General features: G+C 34.5%; 1 protein-coding gene across 5 annotated transcripts in view; it reads right to left on the bottom strand.

Moving 5' to 3' along the window:
• The window catches only part of LOC120429180 (serine/threonine-protein phosphatase rdgC), a 137,104-nt gene that overhangs the window by 8,574 nt on the left and 105,542 nt on the right, over positions 1–22,988 (bottom strand). For all 5 annotated transcript variants that reach the window (XM_039594400.2, XM_039594396.2, XM_039594413.2 and 2 more), the window contains 3 exons: positions 17,825–18,010; positions 12,061–12,313; positions 333–511 (listed from right to left, as the gene is read on the bottom strand). In XM_039594400.2, coding sequence (XP_039450334.1) covers positions 333–511; positions 12,061–12,313; positions 17,825–18,010 — 618 coding nt within the window. The remainder of the gene's footprint in view (positions 1–332; positions 512–12,060; positions 12,314–17,824; positions 18,011–22,988) is intronic.

Here is a 22,988-nt window from a genome sequence, read left to right as displayed (position 1 = left end):
GACACACTCATTATGAAAAGGATCAAAAAGGGTTGTTAAAAACAAACATCAAAGAAACTAGCAAATTTTTAGTAGAGGAGTGAAACGGGAATAAGAAAACAAGTTTGAAAATGAAATCATAGAAGTTCAAATGATGCTTACCATATGAAATGAATGGTTTGAGAAAGAAATAATGAGTCATCTTTAGCAATTTCATGTTTATTTATAATCTTTTATTCATAAAAATAAAAGCTCTATCAATCTATCCAAAAATAGCTCGGAAAGTAATTATCTAATCTACAACCTAATATGAAAAGCAAGATAATTGGAAAATAAAATACAAAAATACTTACGAACGAATCCGTGTCGAGCAGGTGGAGCGTCTTGCGGTAGCTGACTTCCGCCACGGCCGTGGTGCTGGCCGCCGTCGGGTGGTCCAGCGGGGCCAGCTTGTCCCGCAGCATCCGCCAGGGCAACCCCAGGTTGGTGGCCGCCTCCAGCGCCTCGCACCACTTTGTGATGGTGAGCACACCTGAGGGGAACAGTAAAAAAGATTTTCATTCAAAATTTTGTTGAATTTATGAAAGCTAAAGTTTTCTCAGAAAAATGAATTAATTTAAAATTGAATTAAAATTTTCAATTTTTTTTTTTGCTGCAGTCTCAATGCAAAAAAATGATAAAACATGCAGAATCGATAGCAGATTAAAACGAGATGAGGAAAACATCTCGGAAATTGCTGGCCTTTGTACGCTGTACGTGTGCAGCAGCACGAAACCATCACTTCTTTCGCCGAATGGAGAACCATGTTGAAAAGGAACGTCCCATCCATCCAGATCCGAGTCTCGTACACCCGTTCGGTTCTAGCATCATCGTAACCGTAATCGTAACTCGTAACCCGTTCAGCGCGCACCTTTATCGCTCACCTTCACCCAAGGATAAGGGATGATTATCATTGCAAAGCAGTCATTTCCATCACGGGGATAGATAAAAATGATAATAGTTTACGTGTGGGAACCACTTTTTCCCGGAAAGAAGCCGTAAAAGGATTTGAAGAGCTTTCAAAAACGACTAGAATTTTGTTACAAAATACGATGACGAAACAAATGGGGCAAAACCATTATTTTAAATGGTTTTTGTCCCCCATTTTGTGGCCATTATTGAAAATTTTCATTTTTGGATCTGTTTTAAATTATCAAATAACATGTAAGCTATGAAACAAATTGTTATAGCCAAAGTTATAGCCACTAACATTTTTACTTTTAATAGGGGAAATATACCCTTTCTCAACCTATTTCTATTATCGGCCTATCAGCACTTTGATCACGAATTACAGCTTTCGTAAAGTGTTTTATACTGTTCCAAAGTAACCAATAGCTCAAATAAAAGTGAGCAAGCAACTCTCGATTCTTGACGTATCTAAAAATGTTGATTTAATAACGCAAAACTGCAAAAGTGATTAAAACAGGGCTGCGGAGTCGGGTCATATTTCAAGCGACTCCGACTCCAACTCCGACTCCGGCTTTCTGAGTTAAGCCGACTCCGACTCCGCTCCGGCTTTCCACAAATTGTTGACTCCGGCTCCGACTCCGACTCCGGCCTACCAACTCTAGCCGACTCCGACTCCGACTCCGACTCCAGCTTTCCAAAATTTGTTGACTCCGGCTCCGACTCCGACTCCGACACCTAATCTGTATTTTAAATATTTAAAAAACGCATTTTCAGCACAGAACTTTGACATTCAATTAAAGCTAATTAAAAGCGTTTTCAACTGAAATCGAGTGATAAATAGCTCAATAAAAAGTGAGCAAGCAAGTTTCTATCCAAAGTTATGCAAAATTAGTTGTTTAAATAGTGAAAATCAGCAAATTGGATGGAGTTAGGAGCGAGTGCTTATCCTGACAAACATACGAGAATTTCCCCTACTTTAAATTTACTTTCATTTTTTTAAGTTAATAACCTAGCTACACTTATTTTCAATTGTTTTTTTTTTTTCAATAAGCTTTCATTTACTGAAAATAAGCGCAGATTTCAGTAAATTTAACCGAATTCAGTAATGAGAAGTTGGTGTGCAGTAACTATCAAAGATACCCTGGTTTTGAAATAAACAATTTTGAAAGTAACTATTTTTCAAAGCTTTTTTGAATTTATTTGAGAAGACGTACACTGACATTGTGTGATCCAGCCCAGTACACACATTAAACATACAAATCATGAGAAAATTCTAATATTTGAAAAATAAATTAAATAATATCAATTATATCATCCCGATTTAAGGCATTTAAAAAAATTAGACTTGTTCAACGTTATTATTTAAGGATCAACACTTTAAAAGTTTTGTAGAGAAATTGTAAACATTGGGGTAATCGATAAATGTAATAAATTCAATGAATCGTATATGCAAAGTTGCATATGCGAGGCATAAGAGCGCGTGTTTAACTGTATTTAAAAATTAGCTGCAACTTATTTTCGATATTTTTGTCAGTTGGAAAAGTTTTCAGCACGACACTTTGATTTGTTTTTATTTACATACAAAATGAGCATGTTGCGTTCCAAGTAGAAGATTGATATAATAGTATAGATATAAATTTTTCATCGGAAAAATATAATAACAGTTTAAAACATTTTTAAGGACACACAATTTTATGTAAAATTTATTGTACTTTTCGAATCTGCAATAACCCAGAAGGGTTATTTTCAATTATTGCGCAATTCCCACTAACTTGGACTTCGCATTGATTTATCGCTATCGATCGCACTTTTGCAACTTGTCAAAGTGGCTTGGAAAATTTCAAATTTCTTTTAAAAAAAAAACTTCAAGGCGAGCCGAGGTTGGCCGCTTGATTTTCAGCTGTCAATCGCAATTTTTAAGTGCGGAAGTCTAGTTTGGTGGAAAATACGACTGGAAATGTAAATAAACAACAGTTGGTTGCCTAGTTTTTCAAACCCTTGTTGTCAAAAGTGCGAGAGAAAAGTGCGGGCCAAATCCATGTTACAGTGCAAGGATCAATAGAACAAAAAAATATTTTAAAATTTAGTGTTTTTTTCTAACTTTGCAGTGTTATTTTTTAGAGTGTAACAATGTTCTTCTATATCTAAGAACAAAAAACTGAGATATAAACATAAGGGAATTGCTTGAAAACATCACGAGATATTGCGATTCTACGAAAAAAGTTTAATTTTCTTGAACTGTTTCGATAGTATGACTGTTTTGCCAATATTGAAGGGTAGATACTTTTGAATCGATTGATCCAAAAAATCATCCCAATTTGATATGTCTAAAGGAAGATATAGGGGCAGGAGGGGCAGAATGGGTGACCCTTGGATTTGGGCTTTAGAATGGGTTGATACCAACTACAAGATCTTATAAAAGTCGCATAATAACATCACTACACCGAAACAACGTTTGAATTCATAGTATTTTTTTTTTTAATTAGAGTGCATATCTGGAGTTTTTTTTTTTTTTTTTTTTTTTTTTGAAAGGTTCAATAAACCAAATTTTTGCAATTCCGTCGTGAAACTACTTACTTTTCCTGTCATTCTTGAACGACAAAATAGCCTACTTTTCTGTACAAAAAATAACAGAATCGAATAGCAACACTTTTCAAAATAAATGCAGAAAAGTTCTACTTTTCAGCACTCAAATGGGTGCTGAAAAGTTGAACTTTTCAGCACTTGTTTCGAAAAGTAACACTTTTCAACATTTTTTTGATTTAATCGATTTACTGACAAAAACATGAAAATTTGACTTAAAATTTCACTCAATGGTTGTTTTTCGGAATTGCAAAAAATGTTGTATGGAACTCGTTGCAAAACTTGATTTTTTTCAGCACTCTTCGTATTTATCCAACTCGGTGAACCTCGTTGGATAAATGTACGACTCGTGCTGAAAAAATCCTCTTTTTGCAACTTGTTGCATAAACTACTATTTCAGTTTTTGCTTTTTGGGTGTTTTTTAATACCCCTGACTAAAGGCGGTTTCACAACACCAAAAAAGCAAAAACTGGAAATTTGGTTTATTGGACCTTTAAAAAAAAAAAAAACTCCAGATATGTTGTTTATTTCAAGGTTCTTAAATAAGCTTTCTGAAAAGTTAGATTGTATGAAAAAGTTTGTTTAATGTTTCGAATGTTACTAAGAGCTATTACGAAGGTAATCAAACAAAAACGAAACATTTGAAGGCTTGGTGGCGAACGTGTTAAATTAAAATCAACATGGTGGCAAAATGGGCCACTATTATTCTGCCTTATAAAAACAATCAAAAGTTATGAAATTTTAATTAAATGGATTATTTCACCTATTTCACAAATCACGTTGAATGCAACATTAGTTGATTTTTAATTGTCATGATGCTTGTTTGTTAACATAGTGCCTTATTTCGACATATTTACACTGTTTTCAAAAATGATTGTTTTGTTAAGTGACTGTATTTACTTCATGGAAACTGTGTTGGAACGGTTACTTAACTCATTTTTTATCACCCTTCAACGTTGTATTAGACGAAATGGCTTGTTTTCTAAGTTACCCATTCTGCTCCGCACCCAGGGAAGTTAGTTTTTTTTAAAGTGCATGCAAAAAAATCGTCTTTTTATCAGCCAAGTATATAAAATTGAAGGGAACATTCCAAAGCATAAGCCTACCCCGAGCATGGGTAAATAACAAGGGAAATGCGTAATACCGTTCTCTGGTATCAATACTAAATTTTGGCATTCCAGGACCCTTTGAAATTTGTCTTAAGGATTATGCAAGAGCAAAATGTGCTATCATACCAATTTAAGGTATTGTTCTGAAATTGAAAATTTGCTCAATTTGTAAATGATCTTACACAATAGTTTGGTACTGGGTGCTGAAAAGACAGAATGCGTAACGTAATTTCCGAATGATCCTTACTGCTCCTCACTAATACAACTGCACTACAGCTGTAAACATAAACAAAGTAGAAGGCTTTGTTCAAGCTCAAGCGTGACATATTTTTTGCTGCTGAAGTGACTCGTTTTGAAACATTTTGGATCTTATGATATTTAAGTTTTCGCTGAAAACTTAAGTTCTTCGTGCTTTTTTTGTTCGTAGACTAAACGATGGGCGGTTAGAAGAGTCCTTCTTTGTTTTCAACGTGATGAAATATTGCGTCAGAAGTGGGGGAATTTTGCAACCGGATGGAAGTTATGAGATGATGTATCTTTGAAGCGCAGTGATAATACAGGAGTAAGATTATTCAATGTTATTTGGCAGGTTCCATTCACAGTTACTGATAATTCATCGTAAACAATTCGTAAACATAGGTTTTGGGTGAGACATAACGCTTATGGAAATATTAGCGACGAATTATGGCAAGCTCGATTTCATCTCTTTTCTTAAGACTGGCTCAAAGGCTCGACGCCCTCGACTTTTTTATTCCTGACAAAATAAATTATAGATCGATTACAATACTTGCCACTTCTTGGCATCATTTTTCAAACAGTAAATTGGTTCCGCTTTGACAGTTCTAAATTGAGGCCGCTTTGCGGACAACTATTCTGCACCCAGGTTTGGTATTACATAATTTGGTTTTAAAGTGTTTTATCAAACTACCAACGGCAACTGCTGCACTAAAAATGGTTCGAAAAAACCAATTAAGCTCGATAATCACATTTTAGACGAGTTTTGAGGACGCTGTATTTTCTTTCAGGAGCAAGTTAGCACCATACTTTCTTCGGGAAAGTTGCAGAGCACATTCCAGAGCTCTATTGTACTAAGCTTGCTGGTTTTCCGGGTTTTACTATCTAGATAAGAGAGAACAGAAGCATCGATATGCGTTTGAAATCTTAGTAACGTCAGGAATTAAGAGGAACAGTTTTTCAATCAGTGATTTTTGTTATGTCTGATTTTATGGAGTGTGACATAATGTCAATTTTATTGACCTCACATTATTCCAGCTTTTCCCACTTTTTCCTGGAAAAACAGTATCAATCAATGAAAAAGAGGGACCGACAAAACGAACTGCCAGTAAAGATGCTATGCTTTATTTAGTGCCATAATGATGGTCCACAACCAAGTATAGAGATGGACATCCTCCGCCACCCTCTTCCCCCCGTCCGGTAGACCAAGATGTAGCTGCACCATAACGAGAGATGCTATTATAGTGTCACTGCTGTTGGTGCTGGGAAAAACGTCAACAGCACAGCATTAGCAATCTGATACAAAAGTGAGGGCGTTCTCGGGGGGCAATAAATAAACTCGTATAGTTCGCTTTTTATATGCAAAACATGTGGGCATAATACTTGGAAGATTTGAAGAAAAACATGTTTACGGTTTCTGATTTGATAAGAGTCAAAAGGATTGCTTGCTTATATTACCTCATGAAATTCTGTTATTGGCATAAATTCACCCACAAGAGCAACGTCAATCATCAACGGTTTGACAAGGGTCAGGGGAAAGGATTAATAAGGGCACTTGACTCTTTGGCATTTTCATCACCGAGTTTGTAGTCATTTCCCTATCCAATTGTGCTGTTCTCCAAGCTGTTAAAGGTCCCGATGGACTAGATAAGACATTTCTTACCCTTTGGCTTTTTAGTTGAGGCTAATTAGGTACTGCTAAAAGAAGTCGATAGTATCAGTAAAGTAGTAGAATTTGGTACATTATCTTCTTTTTTAAATATTTGTTCTCAATTCATCTTTAAAAAATAAACCAACTATTAAACTGAAAAATATTACAAAACGTTCCAAAACGTGTTGAAAAAGAACTATTCACAATGACTGTAATAAAAAATCTAATCTTACTCATATCATCTCACTCTTGTGTTTGTTTACATTGAGGGTGAGCGGAATGACCTGCTTGTTTACTTTTAAGGTTACGTCATATTGGAGTAATTTTTTAGATTCTTTTTTCCAGCAAAAATCAATCCTGATCAATAGTACAGATAGAATACCGTAGAAAGAAAATCTTAGTGCTTTTTTTTGAAATTTTGACTCAAAACTGTGAAAATTGATTAAAATCTGAATCAAAAAAATTTCCAAATTTTGCTAACAGAAGGTTTGTTTTGAAACACTTTGTCAAAAGTTTCAGAACTCGTAAAAAAAGTGTGGCTGTCTTCATCGTAAAAATTCTTTAAAAGGCAAAAAGTCGTTAAACGCACCACCAGGCAGCACCTTCATAAACAAGAACCAAATAATTAAAGCCAGCCTCCCTCTGTCGGCGCGTTCAACGATTCAAAGTCAAGCAAAAACAAAGTCATGTTTCCAAAGTCAGATTGACTTCCAGTAGCTTTTAATCGACACTTTCCTCGACGTAATTTTTATTAGTTTTTTTTTTTAGTCTGGAAGTACGTATGGAAAAGGGGGATCGAAAAAAGAGTTCTCTACATAATTTAAGTAAAACTATGTCACGTGTGTGTGTATTTGTACAAGAACGCCCATTCCGATAACAACTTTGAGGAATTGCTCCAAACGACTTGAAAGTATTGCTCGAGTGTACCTGAAACATTCACGTTTGATGGTAGAAAAGTGGAAAACTTTGAGCCCATTCATCAAATTTGTTATGTGAGGAAATGTGCGGTCCAACCCCACCGTCTTGTGACGACATTTTGCGAACGTTTATGTGTGAGTGTGTTGGTACTCCACTATATGACTCAACCCTTTTCCTTTCATTTCGTCATCACTTTGATGGTCGCCCGAGTCGGTGCAATAATTTTCACTACCTTAAAGCATACAGCGTCGCTTCTGGCATAGTGGGTCAATTTTGATTTTTAAGAACAAAAAATGACACTTTTCAGGAAAAAAATTCGTTCTTCATTTCTCGAACAGATTTTTTTTTAATTCAGGGGTGATCTTCTGTTCGGAGAAAATTCGATTTGGATTTTTTGATAGGTTACTTAGAAATTAAAAAAAAAAATACAATAAAGTTGAGCAACTCTCTACGAAATCGGCCGATTTCGACCATTTTTATTTTTTGTATTTTTTGATTTGACTCAAACTTTGTGGGGGCCTTCCCTATGACCAAATAAGCTATTTTGTGTCATAGGTTCACCCATACAAGTCTCCATACAATTTTGGCTGCTGTCCATACAAAAATGGTATGTAAATATTCAAACAGCTGTAACTTTTGAGTGAATTTTCTGATCAATTTGGTGTCTTCGGCAAAGTTGTAGGTATTGTTGAGGACAATTGAGAAAAAAATAGGTACACGGAAAAAAAAATTGTAGATTTTTTAATCAACTTTTTTTTACTAAAACTCAATTTCTCAAAATACGTATTTTTTGATTTTCGAGATTTTTTTATATGTTTTAGGGGACTAAAATCCGCAACTTTTGAGCTATTGAGAAACATGGTCAAAAAATCTGCCGCCAAGTTATGATTTTTTGAAAAATAGTGATTTTTGGAAAAAATCCAAATTTCATGCAAAATCAAATTTGAAGTTATTTTTTAATGCAAAATTGAATTTGAAATCGAAAACTACTCTACAATTTTTTTGATAAAGGGCTTCGTTTTCAAGATATAGCCACCGAAAATTTGACTTTAGCAAAATATTTACAGTTTTTTGATTTTTAAAAAAAAGTGACCATGAGCGACCATTTCTAAAAATATTTTTTTTGAAAAGTTCAGAAAATTTGCTATAAAATTGTCTAAGAGACATTGAAGATTGGACCTCGGGTTGCTGAGATACAGCCGCTTTAAGAAAAAGAAACACGAAAATTGAAGTTTTCTAAGTCTCACCAAAACAACCCACCATTTTCTAATGAAGATATCTCAGCAACTAATGGTCCGATTTTCAATGTTAAAATATGAAACATTCGTGAAATTTTCCGATCTTTTCGAAAAAAAATATTTTGAAAAAAAATAAATCAAGACTGACATTTTAAATGGGCGTAATATTCTTTGTTTGGATTTTTTTGTCTTGATTTATTTATTTTCAAAATATGTTTTTCGAAAAGATCAGAAAATTTTACGAATGTTTCATGTATTAACATTGAAAATCGGACCATTAGTTGCTGAGATATCGACATTAGAAAATGGTGGGTTGTTTTGGTGAGACTTAGAAAACTTCAATTTTCGTGTTTCTTTTTCTTAAAGCGGCTGTATCTCAGCAACCCGAGGTCCAATCTTCAATGTCTCTTAGACAGTTTTATAGCAAATTTTCTGAACTTTTCAAAAAAAAATATATTTAGAAATGGTCGCTCATGGTCACTATTTTTAAAAATCGAAAAACTGCACATATTTTGCTAAAATCAAACTTTCGGTGGCTATATCTTGAAAACGAAGCCCTTTATCAAAGAAATTGTAGACTAGTTTTCGATTGCAAATTCAATTTTGCATTAAAAAATAACTTCAAATTTGTTTTTGCATGAAATTTGGATTTTTTTCCAAAAATCACTATTTTTCAAAAAATCATAACTTGGCGGCAGATTTTTTGACCATGTTTCTCGATGGCTCAAAAGTTGCGGATTTTTGTCGCCTAAAACATATCAAAAAATCTCGAAAATCAAAAAATACGTATTTTGGGAAATTGAGTTTTAGTGAAAAAAAAGTTGATAAAAAAATCTGCAAATTTTTTTTCCGTGTACCTATTTTTTTCTCAATTGTCCTCAACAATACCTACAACTTTGCCGAAGACACCAAATTGATCAGAAAATTCACTCAAAAGTTACAGCTGTTTGAATATACCATTTTTGTATGGACAGCAGCCAAAATTGTAAGGAGACTTGTATGGGTGAACTAATGACACAAAATAGCTTAATTGGTCATAGGGAAGGCCCCTACAAAGTTTGAGCCAAATCAAAAAATACAAATAAAATCCATTTCCGGTTTTGGTAGAGAATTGCTCAGTTGTTATTCTTTCATTTTTGCATCAGTGCAATACACTGCAATGTAACTGATATTAAAAGTTTAATTTAATTTAAGAATGATTAGTTTGACAATATCTAAACTCTCAAGTTGAGAGTCTCAACAATAGGGCATCCAATTTTCCCGGGTTTTGAATTTCCCGGGAAACGGGAAACATATTTTTTCAATCTCAGGAATTCCTGGGATCCGGGAAATTTTTGAAGCAATCACAAAATCTATGTTTCCATAATATTTCTCATGTTTTTCAAGCTTTAAATCAAGCTCAATACTATAATATAGTTATAATCTGCACTTTAATCTGAATATTTTTTTTTCAAAACAAAAATTTTTTTCAAAAAACTTTAAAATTTTATTAGAAATTTAAGTACAATCAGCTGAAACTGTTTTCAAATGCATTCCCCTGCGTTAAAAATCATTTTTGACATGTTTGGGTTGATTTAAACATCTTTTGAATTTTGGAAAATTTTCGATGTATAGTATCGAAAAAAAATTGTTTTTGCTGTTTTTTTTTTATATTTTTCTTACTTTTTTTGAAAACAAATGATAAAATTTTGAAAAATATTTGTATCGGCCTTAAAAGAAATTATTTTTATTATTATTTCTTGTGCTTTGGATTTCAAATGAAACTCAATTTTCAATCCAACGTGATTCAAATAAAATATGTCTCTTAAAGATATATTTTTTGTATTTTTATATGACGTCACCAGAATAAAAAATCCTATCAATTACTTAGTATTCAACTGTTCATCTATTTCCACAACACAATGTGAATTTCCAGACAACAATTAGGTTTTTTTTCAGGAATTCCCGCGAGAAAAAAGTGAACTTCCGGCATTCCCGGGCAGACGGTAATAAAAAAAAATTATGCCATTTTAATAACAAATATTGTTCGAAGAATAACTAAAAATGCTATTAGTCTATTATTACAATAACAATCCAATAACAAAAAAATCATAACGTCGAATAACAAATTTCCGTCTGCTTGGGTTTGAGAGTTCCAGGGGTTTCGAAAAATCCCGGGAACTTTGATCCTGAAATTCCTGGGATGAACGCACTACACAACATCTATTTTTTTGGATAAGAAAATAGTCAGAGATAATTTTATTTTATAAGAATAAAACGTCACCTTTATTGAAAAAAAAAAAACAAAATTATATCATACAAAAGAAATCAAACATTTAAATAACCATCGAAATTGGACACTCCAAACAATTGTGATGCATTTCATCTTAACATGGATAGGAAACATTTAAATTATTTCAACTATCATAAGAAATCAAACACATTTTTTTTATAATTTTGTGATTTCAAACAAAATTTTAAGTGTCGCTTAATCTTTCTGGAAAAATATTTTCAAAATATTCAACCTATTTCATGGAATAAATGGAGAGTAGAATTTAAAGAGAACTTAATTACAATTTCTGCTATAATTCTAATGCACATTGAACAGATTTTAGAACCTAGACTGTTCCAAATTAATGGGATAACTGTACTCAAAAAATATTTTTTTTTTAACAAAAATTTGTGTGATTTGCTACTCTAATTTCCAAGCAAAATTCCAAATGTTAATTATCAAAACAAAAAGGTGCTTTTAAATAATTCATAATTATTATAGAGAAAACATCACAGTGCTCTCTCAACTCTTCTACTATAGCATGCTGCAAGAAAATTATGATACCCAGGAAGTCTGCTATGACAAGCTGTCGTTTGCTGGAGAAACCGCTTAACCGTCACCACTCTTCCCCTATTTTGCTGCTTCTAGCTTTCAAACTTCTTTGAAAGCCAAAGAAGTCCCAACTCGTAAACCAAGAACACCCCAACCCAGTTTCAAAAGAGTACAGCGACGACCTCCTCGGCCTCAAATTCAGTTCGTATTTGCGGAAAACCACCCGATGGAAACCCCCTTTCTTTTCTACTTTATTACAGCCAGAACGTCAAAAGCCTTGGCGAAATGGCAACCCACCACCAGTGCGGCCCACATGCCACACAATTTTGAAGGGACGACACGGTGCGGTCGTGGGTGTTAAAGCAAAGCAATTCGTCTTGCGCTGAGCTGGGTGATTTTCTAGGAAGTGCGATAATTTAGGAGTAAAATCTTGGAAGGGGTTGGAAAAGTGCACCATAAACAACCTTATCGTCGAAAAAAGGGTTGCGACAGAGATGAGCTTTGACTTGGTTGAAGATGCTGTTGATGAGATAGTATTTTGTTGGAGAAAAAATAACTAAAGAAAACAAGAACTTTAAACTCAAAATTTCAACTTACCCGCTCCCTGCGGATCCCGGCTTACAAACTGCCGCTCCAGCTCCATCCGATGCTCCCGAAGGCGGGCTGCCAGTTCGCGAAGGGCCGAGCTCTCGACCAGACCGACCCGCTGGCGGAAGGTTAGCTTGCGCGTTTTGGACGCCGCCGCCGTGTACATGACAAAGTGCGTGTCCAGCTGGGGGTCCAGCTTCAGGTAGGCGCCCTTGTTCGAGCCGATTTCGTAGTAGTTGGACGCCGAGAAGATGGTGATGACCTGCGGGGTTTGATGGATGGAAGTGAATTTGCGTTGATTAGTTCCATTATTGATTGGGCATTTGCAAATTTTCTTATAAACAATTCAAGCTTTTTTCTTTTATTTTTATTTTGCAAATCTGGAGTTTTTTTTAAGGTCCAATAAACCAAATCTTCAGTTTTTGCTTTTTGGGTGTTTTTTAATACCCCTGACTCAAAGCGGTATCAAAACACCCAAAAAGCAAAAACTGAAAACTTGGTTTATTGGACCTTTTCAAAAAAAAAAAACTCCAGAAAAGTTTTTATATTTTTTTTAAATTTTGGCTTTTTTGATGTTTTTGAACCAAGGACATTCAAAAACACAAAAAACGAATGAATTTTACAGATATAAATTTCAATTTTTTCACAACTGTCGAGAAAAAAAAAATTTCTAAGGAATCCTAGAGATCTTTTTAAAAAAACTCTACGATTCTTTAAAAAAATATTTTTTTTTTCTAGAAAGTTCTGCAAAGGTTTGAAAATTTTGTCTCTAATTGAGCTCTATCAAAAATATTTTACATAAATAATATTATAATTCAGATTTATGACAGATAATGTTGTAGGCTTAAAAAAATATTATTTTATAATTCTTTTTCATTCAAAACATTTCAGATTTGGCAACACTATCAAACATTGTAAGCATATAAATGAAATTTAGGAAGTTTTGTTCAGACCTGATGTTGGCCACTTTTGAGCAAAAAAAAAACTTTCGGAAAAGTCCTAAGATCTGAGAACTTTTGAAGGCTGGATGTTGTAAATTAGTTTAACAATTATTTTCCGAACAAACCATCCACGCATAGTTGGAAAGATACTTAAGATTTTTTTTGATAGTTCACAAATTTGCAAACCTGGCAACACTATGTTGCCAGAATTTATTAATCTATCCGAAGCCAGAATTTCAAAATTTGGTTGAAATTTAATTTTTAAACTTCAGTTTTGTACATCAATGGAAAATGCATCATTTATGCCAACCCTTTGAGATCAGTAGTGCGGTGCCTGTGTGGATGCGCAGTCCTGTTTTTTCGTGTTATTTTCCGTCTCTTTTGTGTCGCTGTTCGGGTGAGTGAATAATTGGCAAAGGGAGCGCGTGGTCGTAAAAAAATATTCGGAGTGAAAAGTGATTTTTTTTGTGTGTGCCTTTTGTTTCGCATTTTTGTCGTGAATTGTGTGCTGCGAGGAGAAGATTACCCTCTGAAAATGCAGCGTCATCAGTGCATAATTGGCAAAGGGAGCACGTGGTCGTAAAAAAATATTCAGAGTGAAAAGTGATGTTTTGTGATTTTCAAAGCCCTTCCTATATCATCGTTGATCGGAAGGCACGGCGTCGGGTGGACTGTGTTTAAATTTTTCGAATAAGGTTTTATTTTTTTTGCGGTGAAAAAGCTATTTCTATATAATGATCGAAAGACGCACTGACAATTTGGATCGTCGAGTTAATAGTGGAGCAAAATAACTGTGTGATTTTGTGTGTTAACCAGAAAGACCTTCCCATAGCATCGTTGCTCGGAAGGCTCGCCGACGGGTCTGTTATGAAAGTCCTCCCCATAGCGTCGTAGCTCGGGAGGCATCGAAAAGCCAATACCTAATCCTACTAACCAAAAAAAAAAATAATCACGTTATGCTTCAAGAAGATGCTGTGGATTCAACGGTCTCAAGCGGTATCAACAAGTAGGGGAAATATACCCATTTTAATCACACTAAGCCGTTCGACCAATTCTCATCACTTTTGTCGTTTCTGCTATTAAATCAACATTTTCAGATGTTTCAACAATGGAGAGTTGCTTGCTCACTTTTATTTGAGCTATTTATTACTTTGGAACAGTCAAAAACACTTTATATAAGCTGTAATTCATGATCAAAGTGCTGATAGGCCGATAATAGAAATAGGCTGAGAAAGGGTATAGTTCCCCTATATAGCGAAAAACTATGTGCTTGATGAGTCTGCAACTTCAACTATTGGACTAACATTCCTCCCTTTCTTGGGAGGGCGCCGGTATTGACTAATAAAGTAGGGATCTTCAGAGGTTAAACAGTGAACGGATGGTTGGCTCCCACTGATCATTTTTGATTCATTGTTTAACTTCAGCTGATCTGTCAATAACGGAGTAGCAGCTCATTGGCAGTCAACCATGCTCATGTTCATGCTCAATGAAAAATTCATCATTTATGCCAACCCTTTGATGCAATATTTTGTATGAGGCTAATTATTTTTTTAAATTTAAACGACATTTCATATTTGAAGTGTTTTATTTCAATCTTTATTCAATATTAAAAGGAAAGCGTAAATTTCCGGTCTCAGGAAATACGATAACATCAACCTGGATCTCAGAAATTCCGAGAGTAAATGTTTGATAGTAAAAAAATGGAAATGTTTCTATAGTTTCCTTGAAATTATACAAACATCAATTTAAATAAAAAACTTTCTTTTTTTTTTCAACAGAGCTAAAATTTTCTATTATTTTGCACTTCCGGTAATTTTTGAAACAAATCAAAAAAATATTTCAAGTTCTTGTCACTCCCTCCTTAAAAGTCGGCCCGAAAAATCGGGAAGCAAAAAAATCCAAAATACTTCAAAATTTAAATGAAATTTTAAGTGCAATCAGCTGAAATCAATTTAAAATGCATTCCTCTGCAGTAAAAATCATTTTTTGCATTTTTGGGTTCATCAAAAATATTTTGAAAAATAATTTTGGTTTCGTCAAATCTTACATTTTTTGAAAACTAATGATTACTATTAAAAAAAACTAACTTAATCCACCTATGTGGTTGGAACCTTCCTCACTTAATACCAACAATGGCTGATATGATGGAATTGTACAAAAAATTCATCTATTTTTAAGATCCGGAATAAAAAAGTACATAAATATCACTTAAGTGGCCACATCTTGAGACAGGGTTGCCAGATCTTTAATGTTTTCGACTCGTTGGAAAGGTTTTTGATAACCTAACCTACGATGGGTCGGACGGTGGACCGGACATAGTTTACATACATTTAAGTGAGATCATAACTTTTGAACTACTTATAGAAACTTCAATCTGTATAAAACTCGATCTATGGGACCCTAAACCAAGTCGAATGCAACAGGTTCGGGTCAAATCGGTTCAGCCAGTGCCGAGAAACATGAGCTAGTTTGTTGGTCACATACATACATACACACACACATACACACAGACATTTGTTCAGTTTTCGATTCTGAGTCGATATGTATACATGAAGGTGGGTCTACGACGTTTTTATACAAAGTTTATTTTTAGAGCAGGATTATAGCCTAACCTCACTGAGGAAGGCAAAATCAAGACTAACATTTTAAAAGGGCCAAACATTCAATATTACGCCCATTAGTGGACCCCCTAGTAGAGCCAAAGCACATTTTTTACAAATTTTCAATATTTTTAGCACTTTTTCATAACTTTTTGTACAAAACAATTAAATCTGAAGTCTTTTGAACAATTTTGACTATTTGTTTCATCAGTTACTTGTTTTTGAGCAGAAAAATAGTCATTTGAAAAAAAAAATTTTTGCTTGTTATGGACCCCCTTTTCCTATAGTGGACCCGGGTCCATAATCCGATTGTGGACCCGGGTCCACTATAGGCAAACTGTTATTTTTATACCAAATTTAACCGATGTTTGATGTTTTGATGCATGGTGTAGGTCTTATGATAGATATACTGAATTAAAGATGGATTTTGCTAACTTTTCATCATAAACAAATATGTTTTGTTAACAAATTTGGCTTTAAACAACAACAAAAACCTTACAGATATTTAAACACATTTATTTCCGAAAAAGATCAGAGATAACGTTTAAAAAACCACTGCAAACATAAAAATAATAAAAAAAGTAATCTTGATGCAAATTTTTCCATATTAATTACATAAATGGTTGACCAAAACTAAACATTAGATTTGTTTACAGTTGCTGATAAAACCACGCATGTTTATTTAAAAAAATGTTTTTTTTTATTGATTTATTATTATAAAATATCATTTCAAACTGCAATTATAATGCTTCAGTTAAGTACAATTAAGTATAGTTTTGATTAATTATAAATTCTTACGGCTTCAGCATTTTTGGTACTTTAAACATGAAAACAGCTAGATTTATACTCATAAGAAAAAATATGCGTTTAGGTTGATAAAAACTAGCATTTATTGTATGTTTCAGAGAAACTTTTGCTTAAATACACAGTTTTCTTCATTTTTGAAAGTTAAATTAACAGGGGTCCACTTTTGGAAAAGTTTGGATTTTAGTTGTCCTATATTGGACCCCCCTAATTTTTGCTCGAAAATGGCAGTTCTTCGCTATATTTTAGTAAAGATCCTTTAACATTATTTCGACTTGCTGAAGTTAAATAATCAGTCAAAAAATGATTGGATGGTCAATTCATCAAAAAATATAAATGCAGTTTTGTTGTGAAAATGCTAGTGGCCATGGCTGATTTCAGATGTCGAACTCAAAACACTTAATTTGGTAAAAAGGACAATTCAATGTTAGTCAACATTGTTTTAAATGATGCTGAACATGCCAAATAAAAGATTTGTAGACAACAACACGCTTGAAATTGTGATTTTATTGAATTTTTCATCAAAAACCCTTCTCAAGTTATACGGCATGGACTCACAAAAAGAAACACACAACAGGAATAATAAATATTTGACTTAAAATGAATTTATTACGCTTAACAAAAATTTGTTGGTGGGGAGGAGGAGAGGGGGGGGGGGGGGTGAAAGAAAGAGGAGGGAGGGGTTGTGTCCTTAAAGTGGGGTGGGAGCTTATCCATAATTTAATAATATAAACTTGCAATATAATATATATGCAATTCTGTTTCACTTGCAAATGTATGAAAAGACTATTTATTATAAACAATCAACTATTGAAAAACATGAAAAGTCATAAAAATCGACGTATATCATTTCAATACCATACAATTACCTAAATTTGTATCAAAAAAATATTTAAAAAGCAAAAAAATAATTTGGCCGCCTGTTTGTATGGAGATGGCCCATAGTGCAGCTGCCAAATTTGTATGGAAAATTACATAGACAAACTAATTATTCAAAATGGCTACTTTGGGCATACCAAAGGCACCAAAAAATTTTCGTTTAAAAAACATTTCCGTTTCCAACTCCAGGCTTAGGTATTTATGAGTTAATCTTAACCATTTTCACTCAAAGTTGGCAAATATGCTTACAATAACCGATCGTGGAGAATGGGATCATTTTTTTCTGGGCATCCGAATAGACCACGCTTTATAAAATCTAAAAAATACCTTAAATCGACTCAGAAACGGTTATTTGAAATATTTTTTCCTGAATGAACCTCATTATCAAAAGCTTCGGCCAAATCAGAAAAAAAACAAAAAAGGCAAATTTCATGAAATCAGACGGTTTTGTAGTGAATTTCTCATTGTTGTTTGTATCGGGATTTTTCAGATCAAAAGCAAACTCCTCAGAAATGCTAAATGCCCCATCGCAAGTACCCCTTGTCTCACCTTTCCGCCGTGCATGATCTCGTGCCCGTCCGGTTTGCACTCGTGCGACCGCACCAGATACTGCAGCTTGTATCGTTGTAGGAACTTGTTGGTCACGTCCGGACCGAAGTAGGTGCCGGCGCCCCGCAGCGAGTTGGGCCGGCAGCCTTCGTTGTGTTGCGGGTCGCTCCAGAGGATGTCGAACACCTGGAAGAAGCAAGGAAGTTGAAAAGGTCAGTTCTATTTAATCAATGGGCCCAACCCCGTTGGCCACCAAAGTTGACGTCATAATTGAATTCCTCATCAAAAACGCCGGAAAATGGAGAAAATCAACCGAATCTTTAGTCATGCACAGCTTAACAGTCCATTGAGCACGCAAACGATGACGACAGAGTTGCCCACACACTTCTTCTAAAGAGGAAAAGGCTCAGGTGAAAATGCACAGAAAAAAATGGTGAATCTTTTTTGACAATATCATATTTTTTGAAATAAGTTTTATTTTAAACTTAAATCTCAAAGTGTTCAAAAGTTGTTTTTTTTTCTTCGTGTAAAACGTAATACCAGAGGAAGTATTCAGGCTCGAGCTTTTCGGTTCGGAATTACTATCCTTTGATGCTGTTGGAGTTGGTGCTGCTGGTGCTGTTGCTGATGATGACGACGTTAGCGTTGACGTGTTGCGAAGGGAAGTAGTGTACGGAAAAAGAGAGTGCCTTCCCTCACAAGTTACACTCTTTCTCCTACTCCCACGAACCACTCCCACAAGGTTTCGAAGCAAGAGCGCTTATTCTCGTCGAATAAATATGCAAATAGTTGGAGCAAATGAAATTAGGTATGCATGGTACTTTATAACCAGGTACACAGGAGGAACAGGATAAATAAAGAACGTAATTCTGCGAGAAGAAAGTGCATAGCTATAAAGCTAAGCCCGGAACGCAACGCGATGGTGCTTTTCAAGTGCAGAATGGAATCACGAGTTTTTGAATTTAAAGGACGCATTAATATGTAATGAATATTATTAAATATTAATTAAAGTTAAGTTTAAAAACCAATCAGTGAAACAATGTGTAAAAAAATAATATACAATCTGTTGACATATGGGTAATTTCGCCTCAACTGTGCACCAAAAAGTACAACTTCGAAATCGACTTTTTATGATCAAGCTCGAATTTGGATACTATCAAAACATGTAAGAACCCCCATTTTGAACCAAATGGGACCAACCCTTCTATTGTGACGATTTTCATATTCTTTTTTTTTTCAAAAAACCTCGTTTTTCAAATGGCCATATCTCGGGGAAAAAAATGATATAGCAAAACTTGACTATTATTTTTAAAGGAAATTTGACGCCGAATTCATTAATCCATTTGAAAATTAAGTTTTTGAAAAAATACTAAAATCGCAAAACTTTGGGGCGGTGCCAAAAAAGATGGGTCCGATTTGGACCAAAATCGAGATTTTTACATATTTTGATAGTAGAGAACTTCTCTACGAAATCGGTCTCTTTTCTTCAATTTTAATTTTTGTATTATTTAATCCGGCTGAAACTTTTTTAATGCCTTCGGTATGTCCAAAGAAGCCATTTTGCATCAATAGTTTGTCCATATAATTTTCCATGCAAATTTATTTGAAAAGCTGAGAAAATTCTCTATATTTTTCGATTTTGAACTTTGTTGATACGACCCTTAGTTGCTAAGATATTGCCATGCAAAGGTTTAAAAACATGTAAATTGATGTTTTCCAAGTATCACCCAAACGATCCACCATTTTCTAATGACGATATCTCAGCAACTAATGTTCCGATTTACAATGTTAAAATATGAAACATTCGTGATTTTCCGATCTTTCAAAAAAAAATAATTTCAAAATTTTTGAACCAAGATATTATTATTTATAAGGGCGTAATATTGAATATTAAGCCCTTTTGAAATGTTTATCTAAATTTAAAAAAAAATCGAAAAGATCGGAAAATTTCACGAATGTTTCATGTTTAAACATTGAAAATCGGACCATTAGTTGCTGAGATATCGTCATTAGAAAATGGTGGGTTGTTTTGGTGAGATTAAGAAAACTGCAATTTCCGTGTTTCTTTTTCTTAAAGCGGCTCTATCTCAGCAACCCGAGGTCCAATCTTTAATGTCTCTTAAAATATTTTATAGCAAATTTTCTGAACTTTTAAAAAAAAAAATTTTTTAGAAATGGTCACTCATGTTCACTTTTTAAAAATCAAAAAACTGCAAATATTTCGCTTAAATCAAACTTTCGGTGGCTATATCCTGAAAACGAAGCCCTTTATAAAAAAAAACTGTGAAGTACTTTTTGATTTGAAATTCAATTTTGCATTAAAAAATAATATCAAACTTGTTTTTGCATGAAACTTTGATTTTTTCCAAAAATCACTATTTTTTCAAAAATTCATAACTCGGCGGCAGATTTTTGACATAGGACTATGTCTCTACTTACTATATTGGGGGGCCAGTTCAGAAATTCGATCCAAAGCGTCACTTTTAAGCGTTAAAAAAGGGGACATTTTGAACGCTTATATCTTTTCCCCCTGTGAATCAATCCAGACGGTTGGACCACCAATCGAAATAGGAAGACTTCAGCTATCGTTTAACTACATAGATAGTTTGACTAAACATAGTTAAAGCACTTAAAACATGCAATCAAAATGAGTAATTTTTCAGTACAAATCGGACAGATGACCAATCAGAGCGAGCGTATGCATTCGAGACCGCGCCCCTTTTGTGCCGTTCTCCGGCTGTGCCGCTATTTAAGCAGAAAATTTCGCAAAAGCAAGTCACTTTGGAACGAGCACTCGAACTGTGCACGTCGGGCCGGCGCGGAGCAGCAGCAGCAGCAGCGGCCAATAGAAGAAGAGGACCAGCAACCAGAAGGAAGAACCACCGGCAGCAGAAGGAGGAAATTCGAGCGAAGCGGACCGCGTTGAAGTCACTATGATGCGGCGGTTCTCATGAAAAATGGCCAATTCGACAGTGGTGGAAAAAACCTGAAGTGGCCGGTGCCCTCGAAGCAGGTTCCCCCGTGGCCTGGGGCACATTTACAGAACCATACTAGTTGTAGCAATATGGGTATCAAAATTCATGGGTTTTGATACTGAACATAATAATGGCCCTTTCGACAGTAGTGTCTACAACCTGGAGTGGCCGGTGCCCTCAAAGCAGGTTCCCCCGGGGCCTGGGAGGACATTTACAGAACGAGTTGTTGCAATATGGGTATCAAAATTCATGGTTTTTGATACTGTACATGAAAATTGACATTCCGACCGTAGTGGCCACAACCTGGAGTTGCCGGTGCCCTCATGGAAGGTTCACCTTGGGAGAACATTTATGACAGTTTTGCCGACAAATCTATGAAACAAAATAAAATAATCTTATTCCAGATTTCACTAGCAATCCAAAAACACATTTAAATTGTTTTGTCCTATGTCTTTCGGTTATGTCTCTGACATACCATCTTGAACTTTTTGACCATGTTTCTCTATGGCTCAGAAGTTGCGGATTTTTGTCTTCTAAAACATATCAAAAAATCTCGAAAATCAAAAAATATATATTTTGGGAAATTGAGTTTTATTGAAAAAAAAGTTGATAAAAAAATCTGCAATTTTTTTTCGTAAACCTATTTTTTCTCAAAAGTCCTCAACAATACCTAAACCTTTGTCGAAAACTTTGATCAGAAAATTCAGTCAAAGGTTACAGCTGTTTGAATATTTACATAGCATCTTTGTATGGACAGCTGCCAAAATTGTATGGAGACTTGCATGGGTGAACCAATGACGCAAACTAGCTTATTTGGTCATAGGGAAGGCCCCCACAAAGTTTGAGTCAAATTAAAAAATACATAAAATAAAAATGGTCGAAATCGGCCGATTTCGTAGAGAGTTGCTCATTTGAAAGAATTTCTTTAAATCCAGTAAAATGCAATTTAGAACGAGCACAAGCACAGAATAATTATTTACAGTGCCACACCGTATTTTTAATCATTCCGTGATTTTTGAATATTCCCTTAAATACTCAACTCAATTTTGTGAAAAATAAGTTATTTTGTTCAGTTTAATCTACTTGGCCTTCTTTTTTCAACACGCTATATCTCGGAAACTATTGGTTTCCAGCTCTTTTCTTTAAAGATAATTTCAAAAATTTAAAATTAAGCTCCACATATCAAAATGCCCAAAATAAGAGATTGCCTTTCCTAGAGTTACTCTGAATTCTCAATTTTCAAAATTGTTTCTATACAAAAAAAAACAGAAAATAACAAATTTTTTCTCCAACCTAAAGTCTAACGTTATAGTAGTTTATGCAACAAGTCGCAAAAAGAAGATTTTTTCAGCACAAGTCGAACATTTATCCAACGAGGTTTACCGAGTTGGTTAGATACAACGAGTGCTGAAAAAAATAAGTTTTGCAACGAGTTGCTAACAACATTTTTTGCAATTCCGAAAAACGCCTTTCGAATGAAATTTTATGCCAAGCATCCATGTGCTAAGTGAATTCACCGATTTAAACAAAAAAAATGTAAAATGTTACTTTTGGATACGAGTCGTGGAAAGTAGAAGTTTTCAGAACTGGTATTGAAAGGTACTAATTTTCCATTCTGCTATTGTTGGTTGAGTAAAGTAGGCCGTTTCGTCGATCGAGAATGACAGGAAAAGTAAGTACACAGAAAAAAAAAATGATGGTAATATTCATCAGGAAATGGTGACAGAATTTGTGGCAAAAAATGTGTAATATTACATCAAGATTGGTGAATTTTCACCAGTTTCTGATGAATATTCATCAGGTTTACATTTTAACATTTTTTTTTGAGTAATATTACACAAAAAATTAGTAATATTCAACCAGCCAAATTTTCAACATGCCAAAATTCATTTTTTTTTTTGCTGTGTAGCAGCGATGGCATAATCATCATCAAAAGAAAATCTCTGAACGTTCATCAAGAGAAAAAATCCGAAGGGAGCATGGCTCTCCTCTCTCGCGCACGAAAGATCGGTAAAAAGAATCTAAAAAAAATCACCATCTTGATTATTCGGCGGAACATCTTTTTCACTACCGTCAGTGGGGTGACTATGGGGTCAGTGGGGGTGACTATGGGTCAAAAAACGATACACCTCTCGAAATTTCTTAATAACAAAAACAATTTAAATAACATCGAAAATCTGTCAACGTAG

This window comes from Culex pipiens, chromosome 2, assembly GCF_016801865.2.
Source record: "Culex pipiens pallens isolate TS chromosome 2, TS_CPP_V2, whole genome shotgun sequence".
Taxonomy (NCBI): Eukaryota; Metazoa; Arthropoda; class Insecta; order Diptera; family Culicidae; genus Culex; species Culex pipiens.
The sequence above is the reverse complement of the archived record's forward strand: the minus strand, read 5'-3'. Positions and strand labels throughout refer to the sequence as shown.